Consider the following 26,267-nt stretch of genomic DNA (forward strand, 5'->3'; position numbering starts at 1 on the left):
TTTTTTTACTTAATTGCAAGACTTCTACTAACCTGTTATTTTGACGCCCTCTTTGGTTTCTGCAGTTACTCCAACGCCAAATTCATTTTCTCCAGCAATTCTAAAGTAGTAAACTGCACTCTCTTGTAAACCGGTGACTTTGTATGTAAGACGGTGGCAGTTGTTTGTCACAGAGACCCATGCTTTCTTGCTTGCCTCACGTTTCTCAATATGGTAATTCTTAACTGGTGCTCCACCATCAATCTCAGGAACATCCCAAGTCAGGACAGCTGATTCCTTTGTTACTTCTTTGACAACAATGTTGGAAGGTGGTCCAGGAGAGTCAAGAACTTTTACAACAAGGGTAAGTGTTGCAGTGTTCAGGATATTTTGCAAAGTAAGTGTATACTTGCCAGAATCATATCTTGTTGCTTTTTCAATGGAAAGTGATGTCTGGGTGTTTGTGGTGTCAATGGTCGCTCTAGTACGCAGGTCAGTGTCTGGTTTACTCCATGTGACATTAGGAGTGGGTTTGCCTCTGTAAGGAACTGCCATAGTGAAGGATCCACCAGCTTTAACAATTAATGTCTTGCGCATTTCACTGTCAATGTCAAATGCAGGTTCTTCTTCTCTTTCCTTAACAATATGTGGTTCAGTGCTGTCACTTGGGTCACTTTGGCCTACTTTGTTAATAGATCTAACTCTAAATGCGTACTCAGCTCCTGATGTAAGTGCAATTACATTATACTCAGTGCCTCTGAGGTTTGTTACAGCAGTTGTCCAATCAGTTTCATCAGATTTTTTGTATTCAATAGTATAGCCTGTAACTGGTGAGCCACCATCAAAGAGTGGTTTTACCCAGCCTAATGTCACACTTGTCTTTGTGGAGTCTATGATTTTAGGTTTAGAAGGTGGAGATGGCAAGAAGACTGGATCTTCTGCACGAACCAATGGAGTACAGTCACTTGGGGCACTGAGGCCAGCAGCATTTTCTGCATAGACGCGATATTCATATTCACATCCTTCACGCAAGCCAGAAGATTTTACCCTGAGGTCATATACAGGTTTTTTGTTTACGCGCATCCATCTCAGGCTGTTTTTCTCACGTCTCTCAATCACATATCCTGATATTTCACTACCGCCATCGCTCTCAGGCCTTGCCCAACATAAGGTCATGGCCTCTTTGGTAACACTGGTAATCTCCAATGATCTTGGTGCACTTGGTGCAGTATAAGGATTTACTGCCTTTACGGCTTCACTTTCCAGTGGCTCACCAACTCCATATTTGTTGACACCCATTACTCTGAAAACATATTCATTTCCCTTCAACAGTTTTGTAACTTTGCAAGATGTGGTTCTAAGTTCTGATTCACAGACGGTCCAAGCAATACGACTTGTTTCACGTTTTTCAACAATGTAGTAGTCGATTTCAGCACCACCATTTTCTTGAGGTGGTCCCCAGGAAAGGGAACACTTCTCTGCTGTTACTCCAGCGATTTCTAATGGTCCTGCTGGTGGTCCAGGTCTGTCAAGAACTTTGCAATTTACAGCTAGGGATCTTGTTCCTGCAACATTTTGTAATGTTAAGACATATTGTCCTGAATCTCTTCTTATGCAGTCTTTAACTACAAGAACTGTGCTGTTGTCTGTTGATGTGATCTCAACTCTTGCTTTTTCTTCAATATCCTTGCCATCTTTTGTCCAAGAAACTACAGGATGAGGACGTCCTGCAATGTCTGCATTAATTTTGAGAATTTCACCGGCTTTTACGACAACTACATCCCGGAATTTTACATCCATCATAATTCTTGGAGCGTCGACATCGTCCTTGACTGTAATAGGCCCTGTTGTTTCAGATGGTTCACTAAATAAGCCAGCAGCATTCTTTGCAATTACTCTGAACTCATATCTTTGGTCTTCTGTTAGAGCAGTTACGTCAAAGTATGTTTCTTGGATGTTAGTAAAGTTGCATTTAAGCCAACGTCCATCAGGTAATTCTTTTCGTTCAATTATGTATCCTGTAATCTTGGCTCCACCATCATATTCTGGCTTTTTCCAGGCCAATGAAACAGATGTTCTTGTGATGTTAGTAACTTCTGGTTGACTGGGAGGATCACATGGGTCTCTTGCGGCAATGGGTTCACAGCATTTGCTACATTTGCCAATTCCAGCAATGTTTTCAGCATAAACACGATATTCATACATAAGTCCTTCTTCAATTCCTGTTACCTTTAGTTGTGTATCAGGTATCAGACTTTTGTTGACTTTAGTCCAGAGAATGCTGCTTCTTTCTTTTCTTTCCAGATGATATCCAATCACTTGACTACCACCATCATTTACTGGAGGCTGCCAAGTAACAAGCATGAAAGCTTTTGTTGCATGAGTAACACGGGGTGTTCCTGGGGGTCCTGGTGGTTTAAATGGATACTGAGCAACAACTGATCCACTGTCAGAATAATGGCTCTTTCCATATCTGTTTTCTGCACAAACTCTAAACTGATATTCTGATCCAGTTGTCAAACGTGCAACTTTAATGGATGTTCTTGCCACTGTTGCTGACACTAATTCCCAGACTGTAGTAGTTGTATCTCTTTTTTCAACAATGTAGTTATTTATGTGACAGCCACCATCATATTCAGGTGGGCTCCAAGAGAATGAAATATTGTCTGCGCTAACATCATCAATTTTGATTGGTCCTGGTGGTCCTGGCTTATCAAGGACTATTATACCAATAGAAGCTGTGGATGATCCTGCACTATTTGAAGCAATTAATTCATACTGTCCTACATCATCTCTACAGGCTTCTTTGATAGAAAGAAGAGTAGAGGTCTTTGAAACCTGGAAATTGACCCTAGTTGTTTGCTTCAAAGCCTGCCCATCTTTCGTCCAAGATATTGTGGGAGATGGACGTCCTCGAATTGGTATATCAATCTTAAGATCATCTCCAGCTTTAACACTGAAAGTGTTGAATAGCAGTTCAATGGTTGGTTGGATTTCGATATCCTTTGCAACCACAGGGACTCCCAGTTGTCTTGGGTCACTCTTTCCTTTCTCATTTACAGCTATTACTCTGAATGTATATTCTTCTCCCATAGTCAATCCAGTAATAGTTGCTTCAAGGGTCTTCACCTGAGTACAAGTGCTCCATTTTTCACTTCCCTTTGTTTGCATTTCAACAATGTAACTAGTAATTTTGCTACCTCCATCGCTTTCTGGCTTCTCCCAGGATATAGTTGCACTGTTACGAGTGACATCAACAAGACTGACTCTTCCAGGAGCAAAAGGAGCCTCTGACACTTTAACTGGATCAGTTGTACTTGCAGGCAGTCCAACACCATGCTCATTGACAGCCAAAACACGGAAGTAATAAACACCACCTTCTTGTAGCTGTTCTACTTTAAATGTATTTTTGGTGCAGTTACTTGTAACAGTTGCATAAGCTTTTCTGGTTGCTTCACGTTTTTCAACAACATAGTTTGTGATCTTAGATCCTCCATCAATAAGTGGTGGTTCCCAAGATAGAGTCACTAAATCTTTTCTCACTTCTTTTACTGTCAGGTTTACTGGAGCACTTGGTGAATCAAGTACCCTAACATTGACAAATGCTGTTTTTGATCCACTGTTATTTTCTAAAGTTAAGTTGTATCTTCCACTATCAAATCTGTTGACATTGTCAATAACCAACATTGTATATGAACTGGTGACTTCGATTTGTGCCCTTTCTGTAAGTTTGTCATCTGCTTTTTCCCATTTTACTTCAGGTTCAGGTCTTCCTTTGATTGTCACAAATAATCTTAAGGTTCCACCAGCGCGGACAGTGACAGTCTTTCTCAAATCAGCATCTAGTTCTATCTCGGGAGGTTCTAGTTTGTCAGCAGCAATGACTGTTCCAGGAATGGCAGCAGGCTCTCCTACACCTTCCGAATTGATGGCACAAATACGGAAGCAGTACTCTGCATTTTCTTTTAATTTTGTTACAGTAAACAGTTTGGCTTGTAATCCAGTTGGTGGTGTTGCTGTTGTCCATTCATCGGCTGATGATTCTTTGTATTCAACGACATAACCTAATACTGGTGCACCACCATCATAAACAGGTTTGCTCCAGGCAAGAGATACAGATGATCTAGATGTGTCAGTTACCTTTGCATTGCTAGGAGGACCTGGAGGGTAGTTGGCATCACATGCCCGATAGAAAACAGATGGCTCACTTGCCTCTCCAACACCAGCTGCATTCTCTGCAGAGACTCTAAATTCATAGAAATGTCCATCTGTTAGGCCTGTTACTCTAAGTCGCAAATCAGTTAATCTTTTCTTGTTGCACTTTGTCCATCTAATACCATCTTTGTCGCGTTTTTCAAGAATGTACCCTTCTATCTCCGCACCGCCATTATCTTGAGGACGACCCCATGTTACCACCATAGAATCTTTTGTGATGGCTGTAACTTCTGGTGTTGTGGGTGCACTTGGAGGTTTAAATGGATTACGAGCCAGAACTGGTTCAGACTCAAGGGGCTCTCCAATTCCATATTTGTTCACAGCGACAACACGGAAAATATATTCATTTCCTGCTAGTAGTTTGGTGACTTTATAGCTAAGTGCTTGTACCTCTGATGCAACTTGAGTCCAGGATAATCTACTTGTTTCTCGTTTTTCAATATTATAATGAGAAATGTTTGCACCACCATCCTGTGTTGGTGGACCCCATGCCAAGTAGCACCTTTCTGCTGTTACCCCTGTAACCTTTAAGGGACCTTCTGGAGGCCCAGGACGATCCAAAACTTTCACTGTAATGGGAATTGTTTTTGTTCCACCCACGTTGCTGAGGGTCAAATTGTACTGACCACCATCCACTCGAATACAGTCTTTAACAATTAATGTTGTTCTCTGAAGAGTGGACTTTATTTCTGATCGTGCTGTTGTTTGATCAAGTTCTTTTCCATCTTTTGACCAGGTGATATCTGGAATAGGCTTGCCATGAATGTCAGCTTCAAGAACAAATGTGTCTCCTGCATTGACAACAATAACATCTTTATACTTAGGATCCAGGGATGCACTTGGTGCATCTATTTCATCTCTTGCAGTGATAGCTCCAGTGCTTTCTGATGGTTCACTGAAGTTTCCAGCAGCATTTCTTGCTATAACTCTGAATTCGTACCTGTCACCTTCTGTAAGGCCTGTTACAGTAAATTCTGTTTCTAACACATTTGTAAAGCTGGCTTTCATCCAACGACCATCAGGTAGTTCTTTCTTTTCAACTACGTAACCTGTTATTTTACTTCCACCATCATATTCAGGTTTTTTCCAGTGAAGAGTGACATGATTTCTAGTAATAACAAGAGCTTCTGGACGGCCTGGTGGATCACATGGATCACGGGCAACATAACATTCAGATACTTTACTAGGTTTGCCAATGCCAACAATGTTTTCAGCATATACTCTGTATTCATATTCTATGCCCTCTTCAAGGCCATTTGTTTTCAGTTTTGTGTCCTGAAGAAGAGTCTTGTTCAGTTTTGCCCAAAGGATACTATTCTTTTCTTTGCGCTCTAAATGGTAGCCAAGAACTTTGCTTCCACCGTCATTTACTGGCTCATGCCACTGTACAACCATGTGGTCCTTAGACAGTGATGTTACAAATGGAGTTCCTGGAGGCCCTGGTTCTTTGTAGGGGTACTGAACAACAACAGCAGAAGAATCTAGAGGAGCACTTTTTCCGTACCTGTTCTCAGCATAGATTCTAAATTGGTACTCTGATCCAGTTGTTAGTTTAGTTACCTTTATGGTTGTTCTTGCAACTGTTGCAGATACTGTTTGCCATGAAGTGGTGGTTGTATCGCGTTTTTCTACAATGTAATTGTTGATTTGACAGCCACCTGTGTATTCTGGTGCATCCCATGAAAACACCACAAAGTTGGAACTAACTTCATCAAATCGTACAGGTCCTTTTGGTGGACCAGGCTTGTCAAGAACAACAATAGTAATATCTTCAGTTGCTGTACCAGCACTGTTTGTTGCTGTAACAGCATACTTTCCAAAATCTTCTTTGTTGCTCTCTTTGATGTGCAAGACAGTTGATGTTGGTGTATCTTCTACATTAACTCTAGTTGTTTGTTTAAGTGGTTGTCCATCTTTAGTCCAGGCAATAGTTGGTTTGGGTCTTCCTATAACTGGAATTTCAATCTTGAGATCTTCTCCAGCTTGTACATTGTAAGAGTTAAACATCAGTTTAAAGCTTGGTTCAATTGTCAGATCTTTAGCAATTACAGGAATACCAAGGACTCTTGGATCACTCTTTCCTTTTTCATTGTAAGCAAGAACTCTAAAAGAGTATTCTTGCCCTGGACTCAATCCAGATACAACAGCATTGCATGTTTTTGTTTCAGTGGCTGTGCTCCACTTTTCAACTCCCTTTGGCTGGGATTCTACAAGATATCCTATAATTCTGCTGCCACCATCATGTTCAGGTTTCTCCCAAGAAAGTGATACACTTCTTTGAGTTACATCAGTAAGGGTAATTTTGCCAGGTGGCAATGGTGCTTCGGAGGCCTTTACTGCATCAGTTGTTTCTACAGGTAGACCGACACCATATTCATTTTCAGCCATAACTCTGAAGTAATATATAGCTCCTTCTGTAAGGTTTTCAACTTTGTAGCTTGTCTTGTTGCATTTGGCTGTGACATTTGCATAGGCTTTTCTAGTTGATTCTCTCTTGTCAATAACATAGTTCTTTATCTTAGCTCCACCATCAATAAGCGGTGGCTCCCAAGTGAGTACGGCAGAGTCTTTCTTAATGTCTTTTACAACAAGGTTTGTTGGTGCTCCTGGTGTATCAAGCACCTTTACTGTTACAAAGGCAGATTTTGAGCCACTGCTGTTTTCCAAGTTAAGAACATACTTTCCAGCATCATTTCTATCAACATTATCTATTGAAAGTTGGGTGTAGTTAAGACCTCTTTCAATCTGTGACTTCTCAGTAAGTTCTCCATCTTCTTTTGACCAGCTGATTTCTGGGACTGGTCTTCCATTAAATGGTATGTAAATTCTAACGTTTCCTCCAGCTCTAACCAATATTCCCTTTCTTAGTTCAGAATCAAGGTCTATTTCAGGTGCTTCCAGTTTGTCCTCTGGTTTTACAGTTCCTGGTACAGCTGCTGGCTCACCAACGCCAGCCTTATTTAGAGCACAGATGCGAATCTGGCATTGCTGATGCTCAATAAGCTTGGTTATCTCAAACTTAGTAACCTGTAGACCGGTCTGTGGAGTGCACATTGTCCATTCTTCTTCATCTCCTTTGCATATTTCAACAATGTACCCTTGAATGTCACTACCGCCATCGTAAATTGGCCTTCCCCAAACGACTGTTATTGTATTTTTAGATGTATCCACAATATGTGGGTTTGTAGGTGGTCCAGGTTTAAATATAGGATCAGTTGCTTTAAAGTAGGCTGTGGGTTGACTTGCTTCACCGACTCCAGCAGCGTTTTCAGCAGATAATCTGAACTCATATTCGTGATCTTCTGTTAATCCAGTAACTCTGAATCTTAGATCTGTAATTCGGCGTTTGTTGCACTTTGTCCATCTTATGCCAGCTCTGTCTCGTTTTTCTACAATATATCCTATGATTTCACTACCGCCATCATTATCTGGTCTGCTCCAACAGACTGTCATGGAGTCCTTTGCAATGTTGGTAACTTCAAGTGACTTAGGAGCACCAGGAGGCACAAATGGATTTCTCATTAAAACTGGTACAGACTCTAATGGTTCACCAACTCCATACTTATTAACAGCCATGATACGGAAGATGTATTCATTTCCTTCCAAGAGTTTTGTGACTTTAAAAGAAGTAGTTACCACTTCTGATGCAACAACAGTCCAAGCAAGGCGACTTGTTTCTCGTTTTTCAATGACATAGTGAGCAATATCACTGCCACCATCATGCTGTGGAGGACCCCATGCAAGAGAACATTTATCAGATGTAACTCCAGTAACATGGATTGGCCCTTCAGGAGGTCCAGGGCGATCCAGAACTTTCACTTGGATAGGTACTGATTTTGTTCCTGCAACATTAGAAGCTTGTAAAATGTATTGTCCACCATCAACTCTAATAGCATCTTTGACAATAATAAGGGCCTTGAAGTCAGTGTTCTTAACTTCACATCTAGCGGATTCTTCAATTTCTTTGTCACCCTTGAACCACTGTATTGCAGGAATAGGTTTACCATGTACATCTGCATCAAGTTTAAATGTTTCACCAGCATTTATGACTATTGTGTCTTTGTATTTTGGATCCATTGAAATTCTTGGAGGTTCTACTTCATCCTTGGCAGTTATGGGTCCAGTGCTATCTGAAGGTCTACTGAAGCTTCCAGCAGCATTCCTTGCGATAACTCTGAAATCATATCTCTCATCTTCAGTAAGTCCGGTTACTGTAAATTGTGTTTCAATTACATTTGTAAAGCTTGCTTTCATCCAGCGCCCTTCAGGCAAATCACGCTTTTCAACTATATAACCTGTAATCATGCTGCCGCCGTCATATTCAGGCTTTTTCCAGCTCAGGGTGATGGCATTTCTTGTTACAATAATTGGTTCTGGGCAGCCAGGAGGGTCGCATGGGTCTCGGGCGAAATAGCACTCTGAAACTTTGCTTGGTTTGCCAATGCCAACAATGTTTTCAGCATACACCCTAAATTCATATTCAATGCCTTCTTCAAGATTGGTTGTCTTGAAATAGGTGTCTGGAATAATAGTTTTATTCACCTTTGTCCACATTATGCTGTTTCTCTCTTTCCGTTCAAGATGATAACCAATTACTCTGCTGCCACCATCATTAATAGGTTCATGCCACTGCACAACCATGCTGTCTTTGGATATTGTTGGAACTGAAGGTGTTCCAGGAGGTCCAGGTTCTTTGTATGGATATTGTGCTATGACTGGTTCAGAGTCCAATCCAAAGCTTCTTCCATACCTGTTTTCAGCAAAAATTTTAAACTGGTACTCTGTGCCAGTTTTCAGTTTTGATACTTTAAGGGTGGTTCTTGCAATAGTTGCTGAGACGGTCTCCCAAACTGTAGTGGTTGTATCTCGTTTTTGAACAATGTAATTTGTGATTTGACAGCCACCGGTGTATGCTGGAGGATTCCAAGATAATGTAATGCTATCAGCACTCACATCATCAAATTTCACTGGGCCACTTGGAGGATCAGGCTTGTCTAATGTTATAATTTCAACTGATGCTACTTTCTGTCCAACAACGTTTGCAACTGTAATTGCATACATTCCAGCATCATCCTTATTTGTTTCCTTTATTACTAATACAGTATGGTGTGCTGTATCTGTAACATTAACTCTAGTAGTCTGTCTCAGAGCTTGGCCATCCTTTGTCCAAGTGATTGTTGGCTTTGGTCTTCCGGAAATTGGAACTTCAACCTTCAAATCTTGTCCTACTTGGACACTGTAGCTACTAAATGCTGGTCTTACATCTGGCTCTATGACAAGGTCTTTGGCTACGACTGGAACAGCAAGTGATCTAGGGTCACTCTTTCCTTTCTCGTTTACAGCAATAACTCTGAAAAGGTATTCACCTCCTTGAGTCAAGTTTGTTATTATTGCTTCAAGAGTTTTGACACGCACACTCTCAGACCATTTGTCACTTCCCTTTGCCTGCATTTCGACAATATACTGAATGATTTTGCTGCCACCATCATGTTCAGGTTTCTCCCAAGATAATGATACACTGTTTCTGGTAACATCAATTACTGTTATTTTTCCTGGAGGCTGTGGGACCTCAGAAACCTTCACAGGTTCTGGTGTTTCTGCTGGTAAACCAATGCCATATTCATTCTCAGCTGTCACCCTGAAGTAATAGCTGCATCCTTCTTGAAGTTGGTCTATCTTCCATGAGGTCTTGTGGCAATTTGTTGCAACAGCAGCATACGCCTTTCTTGTGGTTTCTCGTTTTTCAATAATGTAGTTCTTTATTTTAGAGCCGCCATCCAGTACAGGAGGTTCCCAGGTTAGTGACACAGACTCTTTAGTGACATCTTTAATCTTCAGGTTTACTGGTGCACTAGGTGTGTCCAAAACTCTCACACTAATAAAGGCAGATTTGGAACCGCTTCCATTTTCAATAGTTAGAGTATATTTTCCAGAATCAAATCTATTAACATTGTCAATTACAAGTGTGGTGAAGCTGCTAGTTACATCAATCTGTGCTGTTTCTCTAATGTCTCCATCCACTTTGGCCCATTTAACTTCTGGTGCTGGACGTCCTCTAATTGGAATAAATAGTCTTAGTGAGCCACCAGCTCTTACATTAACAACTTTCCTCAGTTCTAGATCTAGATCAAGGTCAGGTGCCTCTAGTTTCTCTTCAACAATAATTGAAGTGGGAATATCAGCATGTTCCCCAACACCAGCCTTATTCACTGCACATATGCGGAATTTATATTCATGTTTTTCTACAAGCTTTTCAACTTCAAATCGGGTTTCCTTAATGCCAGTTGGAGGAGTGCAGATAGACCATTCATCATTGCTGACATCACACTTTTCTACAATGTAGCCTTGAATTTCACATCCACCATCATAGATGGGCTTGCTCCATGACAGGATTACTGTTGATCGTGTAACGTCCACTACTCTGGGATTGTTTGGAGGACCTGGTTTATAAATAGGATCAGAAGCTTTATAATAAATAGAGGGCTGGCTTGGTTCACTTAGGCCAGCGGCATTTTCAGCAGAAACTCTGAATTCATAAAGACGTGATTCAACTAGTCCAGTAACTCTGAAGCGCAATTCACTGATCAATCGTTTGTTACATCTGACCCAACGTATGCCTTCTTTGTCACGCTTTTCAAGAACATAGCCGGTTATTTCGCTGCCACCATCAAATGCTGGCCTTTCCCAAACAACAATCATTGAGTCTTTGGTTACTGCTGTAACTTCAGGAGCTTTTGGAGCTTGTGGCACAACAAAAGGATTCTTTGCAGTGACAGCTTCCGACTCAAGTGGTTCACCAACACCATATTTATTTACAGCCATGACACGGAAAATATATTCATTTCCTTCCAGCAGTTTGGTTACTTTGTAGCTTAGAGTTTGAACATTTGAATCGACAACTGTCCATACTAAGCGACTTGTCTCTCTTCTTTCTACCACGTAGTGGTCAATGTCACTGCCACCATCTTGTTTTGGAGGTTTCCAAGCTAATGAACATTTTTCAGCAGTAACACCAGTGATAGTGATTGGCCCTTCAGGAGGTCCTGGTCTATCAAGAACTTTTATGTTAACTGGCACAGATTTTTCACCAGCAACATTTTTCAGTAATAAGATGTATTGACCGCTGTCCACTCTAATTGCTTCCTTTACACTCAGCGATGTGAAGAAGTCTGTTCCCTTTATTTCAAGTCGAGCTGTGTTTGCAAGTTCTTCACCTCCTTTGAACCATTGGACGGAAGGAATTGGCTTGCCAAATACATCTGCATCAATCTTAAATATTTCACCAGCATTAACTGTTATGACTTCACGGTATTTTGGATCCATGCTTACACGAGGAGGCTCTACTTCATCTCTTGCGGTAATTGGTCCAGTGCTTTCTGATGGCTCACTAAATATTCCAGCTGCATTTCTTGCGATTACACGGAATTCATAACGTTGGTCCTCAACCAGTCCAGTAACTGCAAACTGAGTTTCAATAACATTTGTAAAGCTGGCCTTCATCCAGCGGCCATCAGGTAGTTCTTTCTTCTCAACAACATAGCCAGTAATCTTGCTACCACCATCATATTCTGGTTTTGTCCACTGGAGTGTGACTGAATTTCTTGTGACAATTATTGCTTCAGGACGTCCAGGGGGATCACATGGATCTCGGGCCACGTAGCATTCAGATACTTTACTTGGCTTGCCAATGCCTACAATGTTCTCAGCATAGACTCTGAATTCATATTCAATACCTTCTTCAATGTTTGTTGCCTTAATCTTTGTGTCTGGGAGGAGTGTTTTGTTCAACTTCACCCAAAGAATGCTGTTTCTTTCTTTGCTTTCCACATGGTATCCGAGGATCCTGCTACCTCCGTCATTTACAGGCTCATTCCACTGTACGACCATGCTGTCTTTTGTAACTGCACTGACAAATGGTGTTCCCGGTGGACCAGGAAGTTTGTATGGATACTGTGCAACTACTGCTTCAGATACCAAATATCCACTCTTTCCATATCTGTTCTCAGCTGCAATCCTGAACTGATATTCACTGCCTGTTTTGAGTCGTGTAGCCTTTATGGTTGTTCTTGCCACTGTTGCAGATACAATTTGCCAAACTGTTGTTGAGGTATCACGTTTTTCTACAATGTAATTGTTAATGGAGCTTCCGCCATCATATTTTGGAGGATTCCATGAAAAGCTAATGCTGTCAGCTGTCACTTCATCAATTTTAACTGGACCAGTTGGTGGTTCTGGCTTGTCAAGAACAACAATGGTGAGCTGCTCAGTTGCCTCTCCTGCGGAATTGGCAAGTTTCACTGTATACTGGCCGACATCGTCCTTTGAAGCCTCTTTAATTGTCAGCAAAGTGCTATTTTCTGTTAATTCTGCATTCACTCTGGTTGTCTGCTTTAATGGTACATCATCTTTGTTCCACGTGACAGATGGTTTAGGACGTGCAACAAATGGAACATCAACTTTAAGGTCTTCCCCAGCTAAAACACTGAATGTGTTAAAGAGAAGCTTGAAGGCTGGTGCGATTACTAAATCCTTAGCAACCACTGGGACTCCAAGTTGTCTTGGATCACTGATTCCTTTCTCATTTTGAGCTGATACACGGAACATATATTCTTCTCCTTGAATCAATCCAGTTATTTTTGCTTCTGTTGTTTTTACAGTAGTGCATGTTGCCCATTTCTCACTGCCCTTGCTTTGCATCTCTACAATGTAGCCCAAAATTCTGCTTCCGCCATCATGTTCTGGTTTTTCCCAAGACAGAGAAACACTGTTTCTTGTTACATCTTCCAAGGTTATCTTGCCTGGTGGAAGAGGTCTTTCTGATACTTTAACTGAGTCTGGTGTTTCAACCGGTAAGCCAATTCCATATTCATTTTCTGCAAGGACTCTAAAATAGTAATTGCAGCCTTCTTGCAACTGGTCTACTTTCCAACTTGTCTTGTGACAATTAGCTGCTACTGTTGAATATGCTTTTCTGGTTGATTCTCGTTTTTCTACTATGTAGTTCTTAATTTTAGAGCCACCATCGATAAGTGGAGGGTCCCAAGTTAATGTGACAGAAGATTTGGTAATTTCTTTTATTTTGAGGTCTTGAGGTGCCCCTGGGGTATCAAGCACTCTGACATTCACAAAAGCTGATTTGCTTCCTGAGCTGTTTTCTACTGTCAGCATGTATTTTCCACTGTCAAACCTATTCACATTTTCCACAACTAGCAGAGTGTAAGAACTTGTTGATTCAATGGTTGCTCTTTCTATAGGGTCACCATTTTCTCTTGTCCACTTAACTTCAGGTGCAGGTCTTCCTTTAATTGGAACAAACAATCGTAGTGTGCAGCAAGCTCTTATGTTAATAACTTTACGTAGTTCTGCATCCAGTTCAATCTCAGGTGGCAACATTCTTTCTTCAGCCTTTGGTGATCCAGGAACAAGGGCAGGGTCACCAGCTCCTTCAGAGTTTAGAGCATATATCTGTATTTTATATTCCTGATTTTCTTTAAGTCCTGTGATAGTATAGGAAGTAGCTTTAAGTCCAGCAGGGGGTGATACAATCTTCCATTCATCTTCTTCAGGAAGAGATATTTCCACATTGTAGCCTGTTATTTCTGAGCCACCATCATAGACTGGTTTATTCCAAGCAATGGTAATGGAGGATTTACTAGTGTCTAGTACTCTTGGGTTTCCAGGTGGGCCAGGCTTAAACACGGTATCACATGCCTTATAGAATGGACTAGTCTGACTTGGCTTACTAACTCCAGCTGCGTTTTCAGCCATCACTCTAAATTCATATTCATGACCTTCAGTAAGGCCAGAAACCTTGTATCTCAAATCTGTAAGAGCTCTCTTGTTGCATTTCACCCAACGGAGTCCTGCCTTGTCACGACGTTCCACTATATAGTTTGTTATCGGGCTTCCTCCATCAGACTCAGGATGTCCCCAGCAAACAATCATAGTGTCTTTGGTAGCTGTTGTTACTTCAGGAGTCTTAGGTGGATCGGGTACTACATATGGATTAACTGCAAGGGTAGGTTCTGATTCCAATACCTCTCCAACTCCATACTTGTTAACAGCCATAACACGGAAGATATATTCATTTCCTTTCAGCAATTTGGTAACCTTGAATTTTGTCACTTGGAGATCTGTTGCAACACTTGTCCAAGCCAACCTACTTGTTTCACGTTTCTCCACAACGTAGTGATCTATCTTTGCACCTCCATCATCTAATGGTGGCAACCATGATATAACACATTTTTCATCTGTGACTTCAGATACAGCCAATGGGCCTTCACATGGGCCTGGCCTATCAAGAACTTTAACATTAAAGACATGTTTGGCAAAACCACCTGGATTAGAGGCTGTCAGAGTGTATGCACCACCATCTTTTCGTGCAGAGTCTTTGTTTATTAAGGTTGTTGAGAAATCTGCCAGTTTTATTTCCAATTTTGCAGTATTTTCCAGGTCCTTGCCTTCTTTTGTCCAAGATAACGCTGGAATTGGACGACCAGAAACATCAGCATCAAGACGGAAAATTTCTCCAGCCTTTAGAATAATAACATCTTTGAACTTGGCATCAACCATTATTCTTGGCTCTTCTATATCATCTCTGCAAGTTATAGCATCAGATGGTTCAGAAGGCTGACTGACAGCACCAGCAGCATTTCTTGCAATTATTCTAAACTCATACTGAGCATTTTCAGTTAGTCCACTGACTGTAAATTCAGTTTCTAATATGTTACTGAAGTTAGCCTTCAGCCAACGACCATTAGGAAGATCTCTTTTCTCAACTGTGTAGCCAGTGATCTTAAACCCTCCATCGTATTCTGGTTTTGTCCACTGTAGGGTCACTGAATGTCTGGTAATGTTGATAGCCACTGGTTTTCCTGGTGCTTCAATTGGATCAAGAGCAAATGTTGGTTCAGAAGACTTGCTTGGTTTACTCTTTCCAGCCATATTTTCTGCCACAACACGGAATTCATATGCAATACCATCAGTCAGGCCTGAGGATTTATATATGTTTCCAACAACTAGAGCTTTGCTGATTGTTTGCCATAGTATACTGTTTCTTTCCTTTCTTTCAATATGATAACCTAAAATTGGACTTCCACCATCTGTGACAGGTTCATGCCAGCTAATGGTCATTGAATCTTTTGTAACTGCAATAACTTGTGGTGTTCCTGGTGGCCCAGGGACCTTAAATGGATAAGCAGCAACTACAGAATCTGAGTTGAGAGCTGGTCCAGTTCCATATCTGTTTTGAGCCTTAACCCGGAACTGATACTCAAATCCAGTTGTAAGTTTTGTTGCTTTATAAGTTGTGCGTATAACTGTAGAAGCCAACTCAGTCCAAGTAGTACTGTTTGTTTCACGTACTTCCACAATATAGTTGCTTATTGGGACACCACCGTCATTCTCAGGAGGATCCCAAGACAAAATAGCAAAGTCAGATGAAATTTCATCAAACTTGATGGGTCCAGTTGGAATTCCAGGAATATCATGTACTTGAACTGTAATTATATCGCTTATTTCTCCCACAATGTTTTTAGCTGCCAGAGTATATTTTCCAGAGTCACTTCTCACACATTCGCCGATATTTAAAATGGTTGCAGTTGCTGTGCGTTCTACATTAACTCTCTGTGTTTCTCTAAGAACTTGTTCTTCCTTTTTCCATGTAACAGTAGGTTTTGGCCTTCCAAGAACAGGGATTTCAACTTTAATGTTGTCTCCAGCTTTAGCAAGCACAGTCTTATGATAAAGGCCACGTAGATCAAATTCTGGAAGCATCATCTGTTCTTTAACAATGACTGGTCTGCTTTCCCTTGGATCACTTCTTCCTGCACTGTTGACTGCCATTACGCGGAACACATATTCTTCATTTTCATTGAGATTTTTAACTAAGTAGTCCAAACTTTTCACTGTTGTAATATGTGACCATTGATCAGAACCCTTTCTCTGTGCTTCAATTACATAACCTGTAATTTTGCTTCCACCATCATGTACTGGTTTTGGCCAGGCAAGGCTTACGCTGCTCTTGGTAACATCCATGATATTAAGGCTCTCAGGTGGAGAAGGTGCTTCAGATGCTCTTATGGGCTCAGCTGTTTCCGCAGGTTCACCAATTCCAAACTCATTCTCTGCTAGCACTCTGAAGTAATATTCACATCCTTCAGCTAAGTTAGGAATCCTCAGCGAACACTTCTGGCAGTTAGTTGTTATTGTTGAATAAGCCTTTCTTGTAGCTTCACGTTTTTCAACAATGTAATTTGTTATTCTGGATCCACCATCGATGAGTGGCATATCCCACTGCAAGGTGATGCTGTCTTTTGAAACATCTCTGGCTTTCAGGTTTAATGGAGGACCTGGGGAATCCAAAACTTTGACGTTAACAAATCCTGATTTCTTTCCTGCTGCATTTTCAAGATTCATTGTGTACTTCCCACTATCATATCTGTTGCACTCTGTAATTATGAGCAGAGAAAATGACTCTGTATTTTCAATGTTGGCTCGTATTTTGAGAGGAATGTCCCCTTTCATCCAGGTAACCTCAGGTGCAGGTCGTCCTTTAATTGGCACAAAAATACGAATGCTTAGACCAGCTCTGACAACAAGAGTTCTTCTTAGCTCAGCATCAAGTTCAAAGTCAGGTGTCTCTTCACGATCTTTAATCTCAACATCATCAATTTGTGCTGGCTCTCCATGGCCTGCAGCGTTAATGGCACGGATCCTGAATTTATACTTGGCAGCTGGTTGGAGATTGGCAACAACAAACTCAGTGATTCTAAGTGCTGTTCCTGTAGTGTCTTTAATCCATTCTTCTTCTCCTTCTTTTTGATGTTCTACAATGTATCCAGTGATGTCAAGTCCACCATCATAGTGAGGCTTTCCCCAATGCAATGTGGCTGTAGATTTTGTTGTGTCTGTGACTCTTGGATTAGAAGGAGGTCCAGGTGGGTCTGAGATAAGAAAAAGAAGTGCAGAAATATTTAGCATAAAATAAGGTATTTTCTTTTGTATCTTTCTATACTATAATTGTAATTGTTTATTTACTTGTTACTTTATTAATTTTTCATGTTACAACTAGAAAAACATTTTTTCCACTGCTGTCTATACTTTTCTCTTTCAGTCATTTAACTTAACTAGTATTTAATTTTCATATTTAGGTATTAAATATTATACTTACATGCAGCGTCTTTTGTTAAAACTGGCAGAGAAGAATCACTTGGTGGTCCAATGCCAGCCTTGTTTTCAGCACTGACTCGGAACTCATATTCATTTCCTTCTGTGAGTCCAACCACTTTAAGTCTGAGGTCAGAAACAGGTTTCTTTGATGCTCTCACCCATCTCAATCCTTTCTTTTCTCTTCTTTCTACATAGTAGCCAGTAATCTCACTACCACCATCATCAACTGGACGTTTCCATGCTATAGTCACTGTTTCTTTAGTCACATTTGTTGCTTCTGGTTTACCTGGAGGTCCAGGAGGACCTAAAATCAAAATTAAATACAATTATAGTTTACAGTTATAGAGTAGTTATTGCTTTTACTTCTCATGCTATTAAAATTTTAGTAACAGTGCTTACCATAGCTGTCCACCATCTTGACTGGTTCAGACTGTACAGGTTCACCTACTCCATAGTGGTTAACAGCAGAAACACGGAAGACGTATTCATTTCCTTGGATAAGTTTGCTAACAACATGTCTACAATCCAGAATATTTTCAGCCACCAGTGTCCAGAGCAAACGACTGGTTTCTCTCTTTTCTAGTGTGTAAGAAGTAATTGGTGAACCGCCATCTTCTGAAGGTGGTGTCCAGTTGAGTGTTGCCCTTTCAGCAGATACATTGCTAACTTCAATTGGTCCTGGGGGTCCAGGGACATCTAAGACCTTGACATGTACATGTTCTTCTTTTGTGCCAAAAGGATTGGTGGCAGTGATTGTGTATTCTCCAGAATCTTTACGAGATGCATATTTAACACTAAGTGTGGATGATGTTGGACCTGTCTCAATCTGTACAATATCAGAAGGTCTGAAGTCCTTTCCTGCTTTGGACCATACAGATGTTGGAGGTGGTTTGCCAAGGATACTTGTTGCAGTCATGACAATGGTTTCACCTGCTTTAACTGTTAACCCTTCTTTAACTGCTGGGTCAATAACAATAGTTGGTGCCTCTGCAAGGACAAAAGAAAATTACATATAATAAGCTGTATATAAGAAATCATGCATCTACCAAACCAGATCTGACCAATTTCTTGTCTTGTCACTTACCGTATTCATCTTTGCAAACAACAGTTCCTGTTGTCTCAGATGGAAGACTAACGGCACCAGCTGTATTCTTAGCTCTTATTCTAAATTCGTATTTTCCACCTTCTATTAAATCATTGACAGTGTATGCACATTCTTGAACATTAACATGATTGGCCTTCATCCAGCTCTTTGCTGGTAGGTCACGCTTCTCAACAATGTATCCAACCAGTTTATGTCCACCATCATATTTTGGTTCTGTCCAAATAAGTGTGGCAGAACTCCTGGTAACACTTATTACTTCAGGTTTTCCAGGTGGATCTGAAAAGAAACAATAAATCAGTATCCTGCATTAAACACAATAAAAATTCCCTAATGAGAACCTTTAACAAACATACCAATTGGATCAAGAGCTATAACTGATTCAGATGGAAGACTTGGTTTGCCGACTCCAGCAAGGTTGATTGCCATAACTCTAAATTCATATTCAAGACCTTCAGTTATGCCAGTGACTCTGTAGTCTCTCATTCTCAGGGGAGTTGTACTGGCTCTCCTCCAGAGAAGACTGTTTCTCTCTTTGTACTCAATGTGGTAGCCTACAACAATAATCGCATGACAGGATTATATACAAAATCTATTTAGAACCACTGACAATTAACAGGTAGAATTAAAAGAGTAAAATAAATACAATATTGAACTATATAAACTACTTTAACTTATCCTTAGTTATCTTAAATGTACTGTACCTGTAATAGGTGATCCACCAGTCTTCCTTGGATCTACCCATGTTAGATTTGCAGAATCGTGCCTTATTGTCACAATTGTTGGAGGTGGAGGAGCATCCGGGACATCTAAAACATAGATTCCGTATTATTAATATATGTAGACAATAGATATGAGTAAGCATATATTACTATATAGCTGAACTCTTAAACTTACTGAATGGATGTCTTGCGATAACAGAATCTGATTTTAAGCCTTCACCAACTCCATATTTATTTTCAGCACTCACTTTAAAGATATATTCAGTTCCTTCATGGAGTCTGGTAACTCTGAATGAAGTTTTCTGAACAGCAGAAGCACAGGTGACCCATTTATTGGTCACAGAATCTCTCTTTTCTAGGATGTAATTGGTAATTTCAGAGCCGCCATCATCTTTAGGTGGGCCCCAAATCAATGTTATTGCATCTGCGGTCACTTCATCAAACTTAATAGGGCCAGTTGGGATTCCAGGCTTGCCAACCACTTTCACAAATACAGTAGATTCTTTGGTTCCTGCAGGATTTTTCAAAGTAATTATGTATTTTGAGGCATCATCTTTCTGGCATTCCCGTACTGTCAAGACAGTATTTACTGCAGTGGACTCAACAGTAACTCTTCCAGTCTCGGTCAAGACTTTATCTTCTCCTTTCTTCCATGTAATTGATGGAGTAGGTTTTCCACTGATTGGAAGTTTAAGTCTGAAAGTGCTGCCCTCTTTGGCAATGTAGCATAAGTCAGGCAGATCTTTCAAGTCGATGTCTGGTGCAACTGCAAATACAAACATGTACATAGTTTAACATGTAAAGCTACCAAGTAGTAAATGTTTTTCATTACAAATTGTGAAAAGTAGTACGTACCAATATCATCTTTAGCCACAATTGAAATTTCACTTGGAGAACTATAACCAGCTTCATTCTGTGCAGTGACTTTAAAGGTATATTCCTTCCCTTCAGTCAAGTCCTTCATTGTGTATTGCATATTTTTGGATCTCATTACTTCTTTCCACTTGTCACCAGCAGTCAAGTGCTCTACAACATATGCACTTATACGACTTCCACCATCACTTATTGGCCTCTTCCATCCAATTGTACAAGATGACTTAGAAACAATCAGTGGTTTCAGATCTAATACTGGTCCAGGTTTTTCTACAAGAATCATTCAATATGTTAAGACAATTCAATTCAGATATAAAGATTGCAAATTGTACGTACATGCTCTTTTCTTGTCTCTTACTATCTTAGAGTTAATGACTTACCTGAAGCTTTAACAGCATCACGAGTTTCACATGGTTCGCCAATGCCATACTCATTTTCAGCCAGTACTCGGAAGAAGTATGCCTTGCCTTCTTCAAGAGGAGAGATCCTAAAAGATGTTTTGGGACAGTCGGTGGACACTGTCGACCAGGCTTTCCTTTCAGCATCACGTTTCTCAACAATGTAATTCTTTATTGGGCTGCCACCATCAATAATTGGAGGTTCCCATGAAATCATAGCAGAGTCCTTAGAAGTCTCTTTAACAATGAGATTAACAGGAGGTCCAGGGGTATCTAAATAATCAATGAATTGATTTATATAGTTAATATGAAGTCATATGTATAAACAATGAATTAGTCTAGATAGCTTTGAATGAGATTTGCACTAATGTGTGGCAAGCAACCCCTATTGTATGCTACATCATTCCACAATTTTAAAGACTATATATAATTCTAAATATAAAGATGGGATGGGAAAGTATTGTATATGCATGTTTTGTACTTAAAGTTTTGTACTTACCAAGGACTTTGACTATGAGAGTGTAAGACTTGACACCACTGCTATTCTCCAATGTTAACATATATTTGCCAGCGTCATATTTGTTAACATTTTCACAACGTAAGAAAGTATCATGGTCAGTTGTCTGGATATCTAGGCCTTGTCTATCTCGAAGGTTTGCATTCAATTTAGACCATGTGATCTTTGGTGCTGGTCGTCCTCTGACAGGCACATATATCCTCATTGTAACACCAGCTCGGAGCACAAGACCTTTCCTCATATCAGCATCGAGCTCACCTTCTGGAGCAACTGTGAAAACAGTCAAACAATTAAGTAGTATTGTATTGTAGTTTTGTATAAAAAAAAAAATCAACTTTAGATAAAAAAAAGTGGTATGAAATCAAAACTTACTTAGAATATCCTTTGCAAAATGCTTATCTGGGACTTCACTAGGATCACTGTAACCGATCTTATTGACAGCTGAAATGCGGAACTGATATTCTGTGTTTTCTATTAAGCCGGTAACTATGTAGTTGGTGTCTTGAAGGTTCTTAGGCAAGTTGCATCTCACCCAGTTTTCAGTGTCTGCTCTTTTAACTTCAACCAGATAACCAATGATTGGGCTGCCGCCATCATATGCTGGTTTGCTCCAGGAGAGACTTATACCGCTACGAGTTGAATCAACAACCTTGGGGAAAGCTGGTGGTCCTGGTGGGTCTGTAAATAGAACATAAAAATTACTATTGCTACTAAATGCAATTTTAGAGGAGTCTAAAATCTTAATTTAAGAAAAAAAAACAAAACAACGTGCACTTACACTGTGGATCCAAAGCTGTTACTGCCCTTGATGCATCACTAGGTTTGCCTGGTCCAGCTTTGTTCAAAGCAGTCACCCTATATTCATATTCAGTGCCCTCTTGTAGCCCAGTTGCTTTCACAGTGCGTTCAATAACAGGTTTCTTGGTCACCTTTGTCCAGTTGAAAGACTTTGTATCACGTTTTTCAAGCATATATCCAGTAATTGGAGATCTACCATCATCAGCAGGTGCTTTCCAGCTTACAGTCATATGATCCTTTGTTATGTTGCTTATTATGGGTGGATCACATTTTCCAGGCACATCTTTAAAAAAGAGCAGAATGTTATATTCAAGTCATAAAAAATAATTGGGTTTCTATCTTTGGCCTTATATTGTAAAGTAGCACAGTTTGATTTACATGTATGTCTATTAACCTAACAAAAGTATTAATAATAAAAAAAATCTGTGTTCTGAAGCTTTGGGTTGACGGCTTTAGGACCTCTGAACTAAGGTGAGTTATGAAGCCAAAAGTGTGGCCAAGTAGCTTACCATATGGATTCTTAGCAATCACAGATTCTGTTAAGATTGGATCACCGACACCATATTTGTTCTCAGCAGAAACGCGGAACTGATATTCATGTCCTTCAATCAACTTCTCCACGCTGCATCCGGTAGTCTGGACATTTGCAGTCACTTGTGCCCAGTTAGGACGGCTGGTTTCACGTTTGTCAATGATGTAGTTCGTAATATCAGAACCACCATCTTCAAGTGGAGGATCCCAGCTAATCATGGCACGGTCAGAATACATATGGTTTATCTTTATAGAAGCAGGAGGCCCAGGTTTATCTAAATCAGAACAATAAAAGTACAATTAGATCCAGGTGACATGAGATCCATATCAACATAAAGACTATTAAATACAAAAGCGGACAAAACAGAGAACATTAAACTCACCTAGTACTTTCAGCTTGATAGTTGCTGACTTAGTACCGCTTGCATTTTCAGCTACAATAGTATATTCTCCTGATTCCTTGCGGTTGACGCTAAACAACTCTAATAGGAAAAGGTGGCGCTTTGATGAAATTTTAATACCCTCTGCAGGCTTTACATCTTGACCCTCTTTCTTCCAGGAGACTTTTGGCATTGGCTTTCCAAATACTTGAGCATCAAGACATACATTAGCTCCTGCTTTGACAGTGATAAGAGATTTCATCTGGATGCTGAGATCAATCTTTGGTGGAACTGCAAACGATGATATGAAATTTAGTACATTGCTTTGTACTTCAATCAAATTAATGTTTTCGATGTTTGCATAAAAAAATAATAATGTACATACCATTTTCTGCTTGAATGGTGACTGGGTCTGATGGTTCAGAAGGCCTGCTAACATTGATGGCAGTCTTGGCAATTGCCCTGAACTGGTATTTCTCATTTTCTTCCAAATCAGTGACAGTATATTCTTCTGTTGGAATTTGGGTAGCAGTAGTATTGCACTTCACCCACTTTTCACCAGGAAGTTTGCAAGCTTCCACTAAGTAGCCAATAATTTTGCTACCACCATCATGCTTTGGTCGGGTCCATACAAGCGAAACTGTGCTCCTTGTGATATCAACAACTTCTGGTTTTCCAGGAGGATCTGCAAATTGACGTTACTTGTTAGTTTTTGTTGCTGTAACTTATATTGAACCTTTTTTTTTTTTAGCACATTTTATGTTTTCAGTGTATTTGTAATTTATAGAATACATACCAACTGGTGTTCTTGCTGTGACATACTCAGTAGGTTTGCTGGGCTTGCTGGATCCAGCTCTGTTTAGAGCAGAGATTCTGAAGGTGTACTCCAAGCCTTCAATCATGCCAACGCATGGATATTCTGTGGAGCGCACTACAGTATCATTGGCCTTCACCCACAACAAGCTATTTCTTTCCTTACGTTCAATTGCATAACCTGTAATGGGGCTTCCTCCATCATTATCAGGTCTGTCCCATGCGACAAATATGCAATCTTTGTTGACTTTGGTAACATGAGCATTCTTTGGTTCGCTGGGAACGTCTGAAAATGTAACAAATATATTTGTTTATACTTTTGAATGGAGTTTTCAAACCTGCAGAATTGTATGGCTTACACAAAACATTAAAACTTGGCTACATCTTTGTTTTATTACATACCGAATGGGAACTGGGCAACCATGCGTGGTGATGTAATTGGTTCAGAAACTCCAAAGCGGTTTTCAGCACGAACTCTGAACATATATTCTTGTCCTGGGATAAGTTTTCCAACACGGCAACTAGTTTTGGTAACTGAAGATACAGCTGTAATCCAGTCTCCTCTGCTTACATCACACTTTTCAACAATATAGTTGGTAATGTTGCTGCCACCGTCTTCAAGAGGCAAATGCCATGAGAGTGTACATGCATCGGAATCTATGTCAGTAACCTCAAATGGTGGTTCTGGAGGACCTGGGATGTCTGTAGGAAGCAATATCAAACAAATATTTACCAATTGTCAATTTCATCTTTTGAAAGGTACTGAATGATAGACGTACTAAGTTACACATACCCATTACTATCACACGTATTCTCTGTGTAGCCACACCAGAGCTGTTTTCTGCAGTCACAGAGTAGAAACCGCTGTCTTTCCTTGATACATCCTTTATTATAAGAACTGTAGAATTCTGTGATTTATGTACAGCTAGACGGCTTGATGGGTTTACGTCAGCGTCTCCTTTCAACCATTTGGATACAGGCACTGGTTTTCCATAGATATGGGCTTCAATTCTAAGTTTCTGTCCTGCTTTGATGGTGACTACTTCGGGCAATAATATCTTAGGTGGCACTGTAAAAAAACAAGTACATATATTTAAATGTATATCTGGATGTATGTTCTAAGAAACTAAAACATCATTGATAACATTTTAAGTGAATAGAAAATCTAGTCTTTTAACTTACTGAGTTGTTCCTTAATTTCAAATAATCCTTCAGCTTCCCTTGGTAAGCCGACTCCAACAGAGTTTCTTGCGGCCACTCTGAATTTGTATTTTGTGCCTTCTTTAAGCCCAACAACAACAATATTTAGATCTTTCACTACAGAATACTGGGTCCAGTTGTTATCTGGCTGTCCTTCTGCCTGGAAACTAATGATATATCCATCGATTTTGGCTCCTCCATCGCGTAATGGTGGGAGCCAAGCCAATGTAGCACTGTTCTTTGTTATTTCTGTAACATCAAGTTTTTTAGGTGGATCTGGTTCACCTATTAAAATAAATAGAAAGGGATAAAAAATATTGTAACATTAGTTTTTACTGAATAACTGTTAACATTCTCTTTGTCTGTGGTATAATATAGGCTATGGTATAATACTTACTTATAGGATCTGTTGCCAGTATAGTCTTTGGTGTGTCTCTTGGAACACCTGACCCATATTCATTGACAGCAGTAACTCTGAAAAAGTACTCTGTTCCTGGTACAAGATTGGCAACTTTGAAACTAGTTTTCTTCCAGTCTGCAGTTACGGTCGCCCATGTTTTTCTGTCTACTTCTCGCTTTTCTAAGATGTAATGAGTCACTTGGCTTCCACCGTCATTTTCTGGAGGCACCCATGAGAGTTGACATGACATTTTTGTAACATCTGAAACAGTAAATTCTGCCACAGGTCCAGGAGTATCTAGGAAAAGACAAAATCAGATTATAGTTATATGTGCAAACCTTAAACACATACAAACACAACACTCAAGGTTTTCTTTATTTCTTCATCTTTAACTTACCAAGTACTCTCACATTGACAAACACTGCCTTTTCTCCTGCTGCATTAACAAGTGACAATGAATATTTGCCAGAATCATCACGAGTGGAATTGGGAATAACTAAGAAAGCCATAGTATCAACAAGATCGACTTGTCCTTTTCTGACAACGTTATCTATGCCCATTCTTCTCCATGTGACTTTAGGTGCAGGTCTTCCTCTTACAATTGCAAACAATCGGATAGGACATCCTGCTCTTACAGTAACCAGTTTTCTCATGCTTGCATCCAATTCAATCTCAGGAGATTCTAATAACAAATAATAAAGAAAAAAAATTAGCTATCTGAAAGTAATACTTTGTTGATTGCAGTATACAGTATACAGGAAAACTTACCCAATATTTCTTTAGGTGAAACAGCTTCCTTCAATTCAGCAGGTCTTCCAATGCCGACTTGGTTCTGTGCTGACACTCTAAACTCATATTCCTCTTTTTCACTAAGACTTGTAACAGCAAACTGTGTGTGAATGAGCTGTGCTGCAACATTGCATCTCTTCCAACCTGCCTCTTTATCTGTAGTTTCGGTTTTAGGCCTCATTTCTACAACATATCCAATAATTGGAGCACCACCATCATAAACAGGTTTTCCCCATCCTAGAGTAACTGAGGATTTTGTACTATCAGCCACTTTCAGATTTGTTGGTGGACCTGGGGGTTCTGCAGGAAAAATAAAAATAGTAAGAATACAATATATGAAATGCATCACAATAACACATTAAATTAAAAACTATGATATG

The 26,267-nt window shown here is 40.0% G+C and overlaps 1 protein-coding gene across 26 annotated transcripts in view; it reads right to left on the reverse strand.

The window, feature by feature from the left end:
- The window catches only part of TTN (titin), a 237,758-nt gene that overhangs the window by 28,672 nt on the left and 182,819 nt on the right, over positions 1 to 26,267 (reverse strand). For all 26 annotated transcript variants that reach the window (XM_069983050.1, XM_069983048.1, XM_069983045.1 and 23 more), the window contains 22 exons: positions 25,867 to 26,187; positions 25,496 to 25,780; positions 25,096 to 25,395; positions 24,681 to 24,983; positions 24,292 to 24,567; positions 23,901 to 24,200; positions 23,482 to 23,784; positions 23,071 to 23,370; positions 22,689 to 22,976; positions 22,284 to 22,580; positions 21,755 to 22,057; positions 21,349 to 21,654; positions 20,959 to 21,246; positions 20,442 to 20,732; positions 20,044 to 20,331; positions 19,364 to 19,954; positions 19,171 to 19,275; positions 18,823 to 19,020; positions 18,449 to 18,745; positions 17,764 to 18,351; positions 17,366 to 17,668; positions 33 to 17,138 (listed from right to left, as the gene is read on the reverse strand). In XM_069983050.1, coding sequence (XP_069839151.1) covers positions 33 to 17,138; positions 17,366 to 17,668; positions 17,764 to 18,351; positions 18,449 to 18,745; positions 18,823 to 19,020; positions 19,171 to 19,275; positions 19,364 to 19,954; positions 20,044 to 20,331; positions 20,442 to 20,732; positions 20,959 to 21,246; positions 21,349 to 21,654; positions 21,755 to 22,057; positions 22,284 to 22,580; positions 22,689 to 22,976; positions 23,071 to 23,370; positions 23,482 to 23,784; positions 23,901 to 24,200; positions 24,292 to 24,567; positions 24,681 to 24,983; positions 25,096 to 25,395; positions 25,496 to 25,780; positions 25,867 to 26,187 — 23,637 coding nt within the window. The remainder of the gene's footprint in view (positions 1 to 32; positions 17,139 to 17,365; positions 17,669 to 17,763; positions 18,352 to 18,448; positions 18,746 to 18,822; positions 19,021 to 19,170; positions 19,276 to 19,363; positions 19,955 to 20,043; positions 20,332 to 20,441; positions 20,733 to 20,958; positions 21,247 to 21,348; positions 21,655 to 21,754; positions 22,058 to 22,283; positions 22,581 to 22,688; positions 22,977 to 23,070; positions 23,371 to 23,481; positions 23,785 to 23,900; positions 24,201 to 24,291; positions 24,568 to 24,680; positions 24,984 to 25,095; positions 25,396 to 25,495; positions 25,781 to 25,866; positions 26,188 to 26,267) is intronic.

The sequence above is a fragment of the Dendropsophus ebraccatus genome, chromosome 9 (assembly GCF_027789765.1).
Source record: "Dendropsophus ebraccatus isolate aDenEbr1 chromosome 9, aDenEbr1.pat, whole genome shotgun sequence".
NCBI classification, from domain to species: Eukaryota; Metazoa; Chordata; class Amphibia; order Anura; family Hylidae; genus Dendropsophus; species Dendropsophus ebraccatus.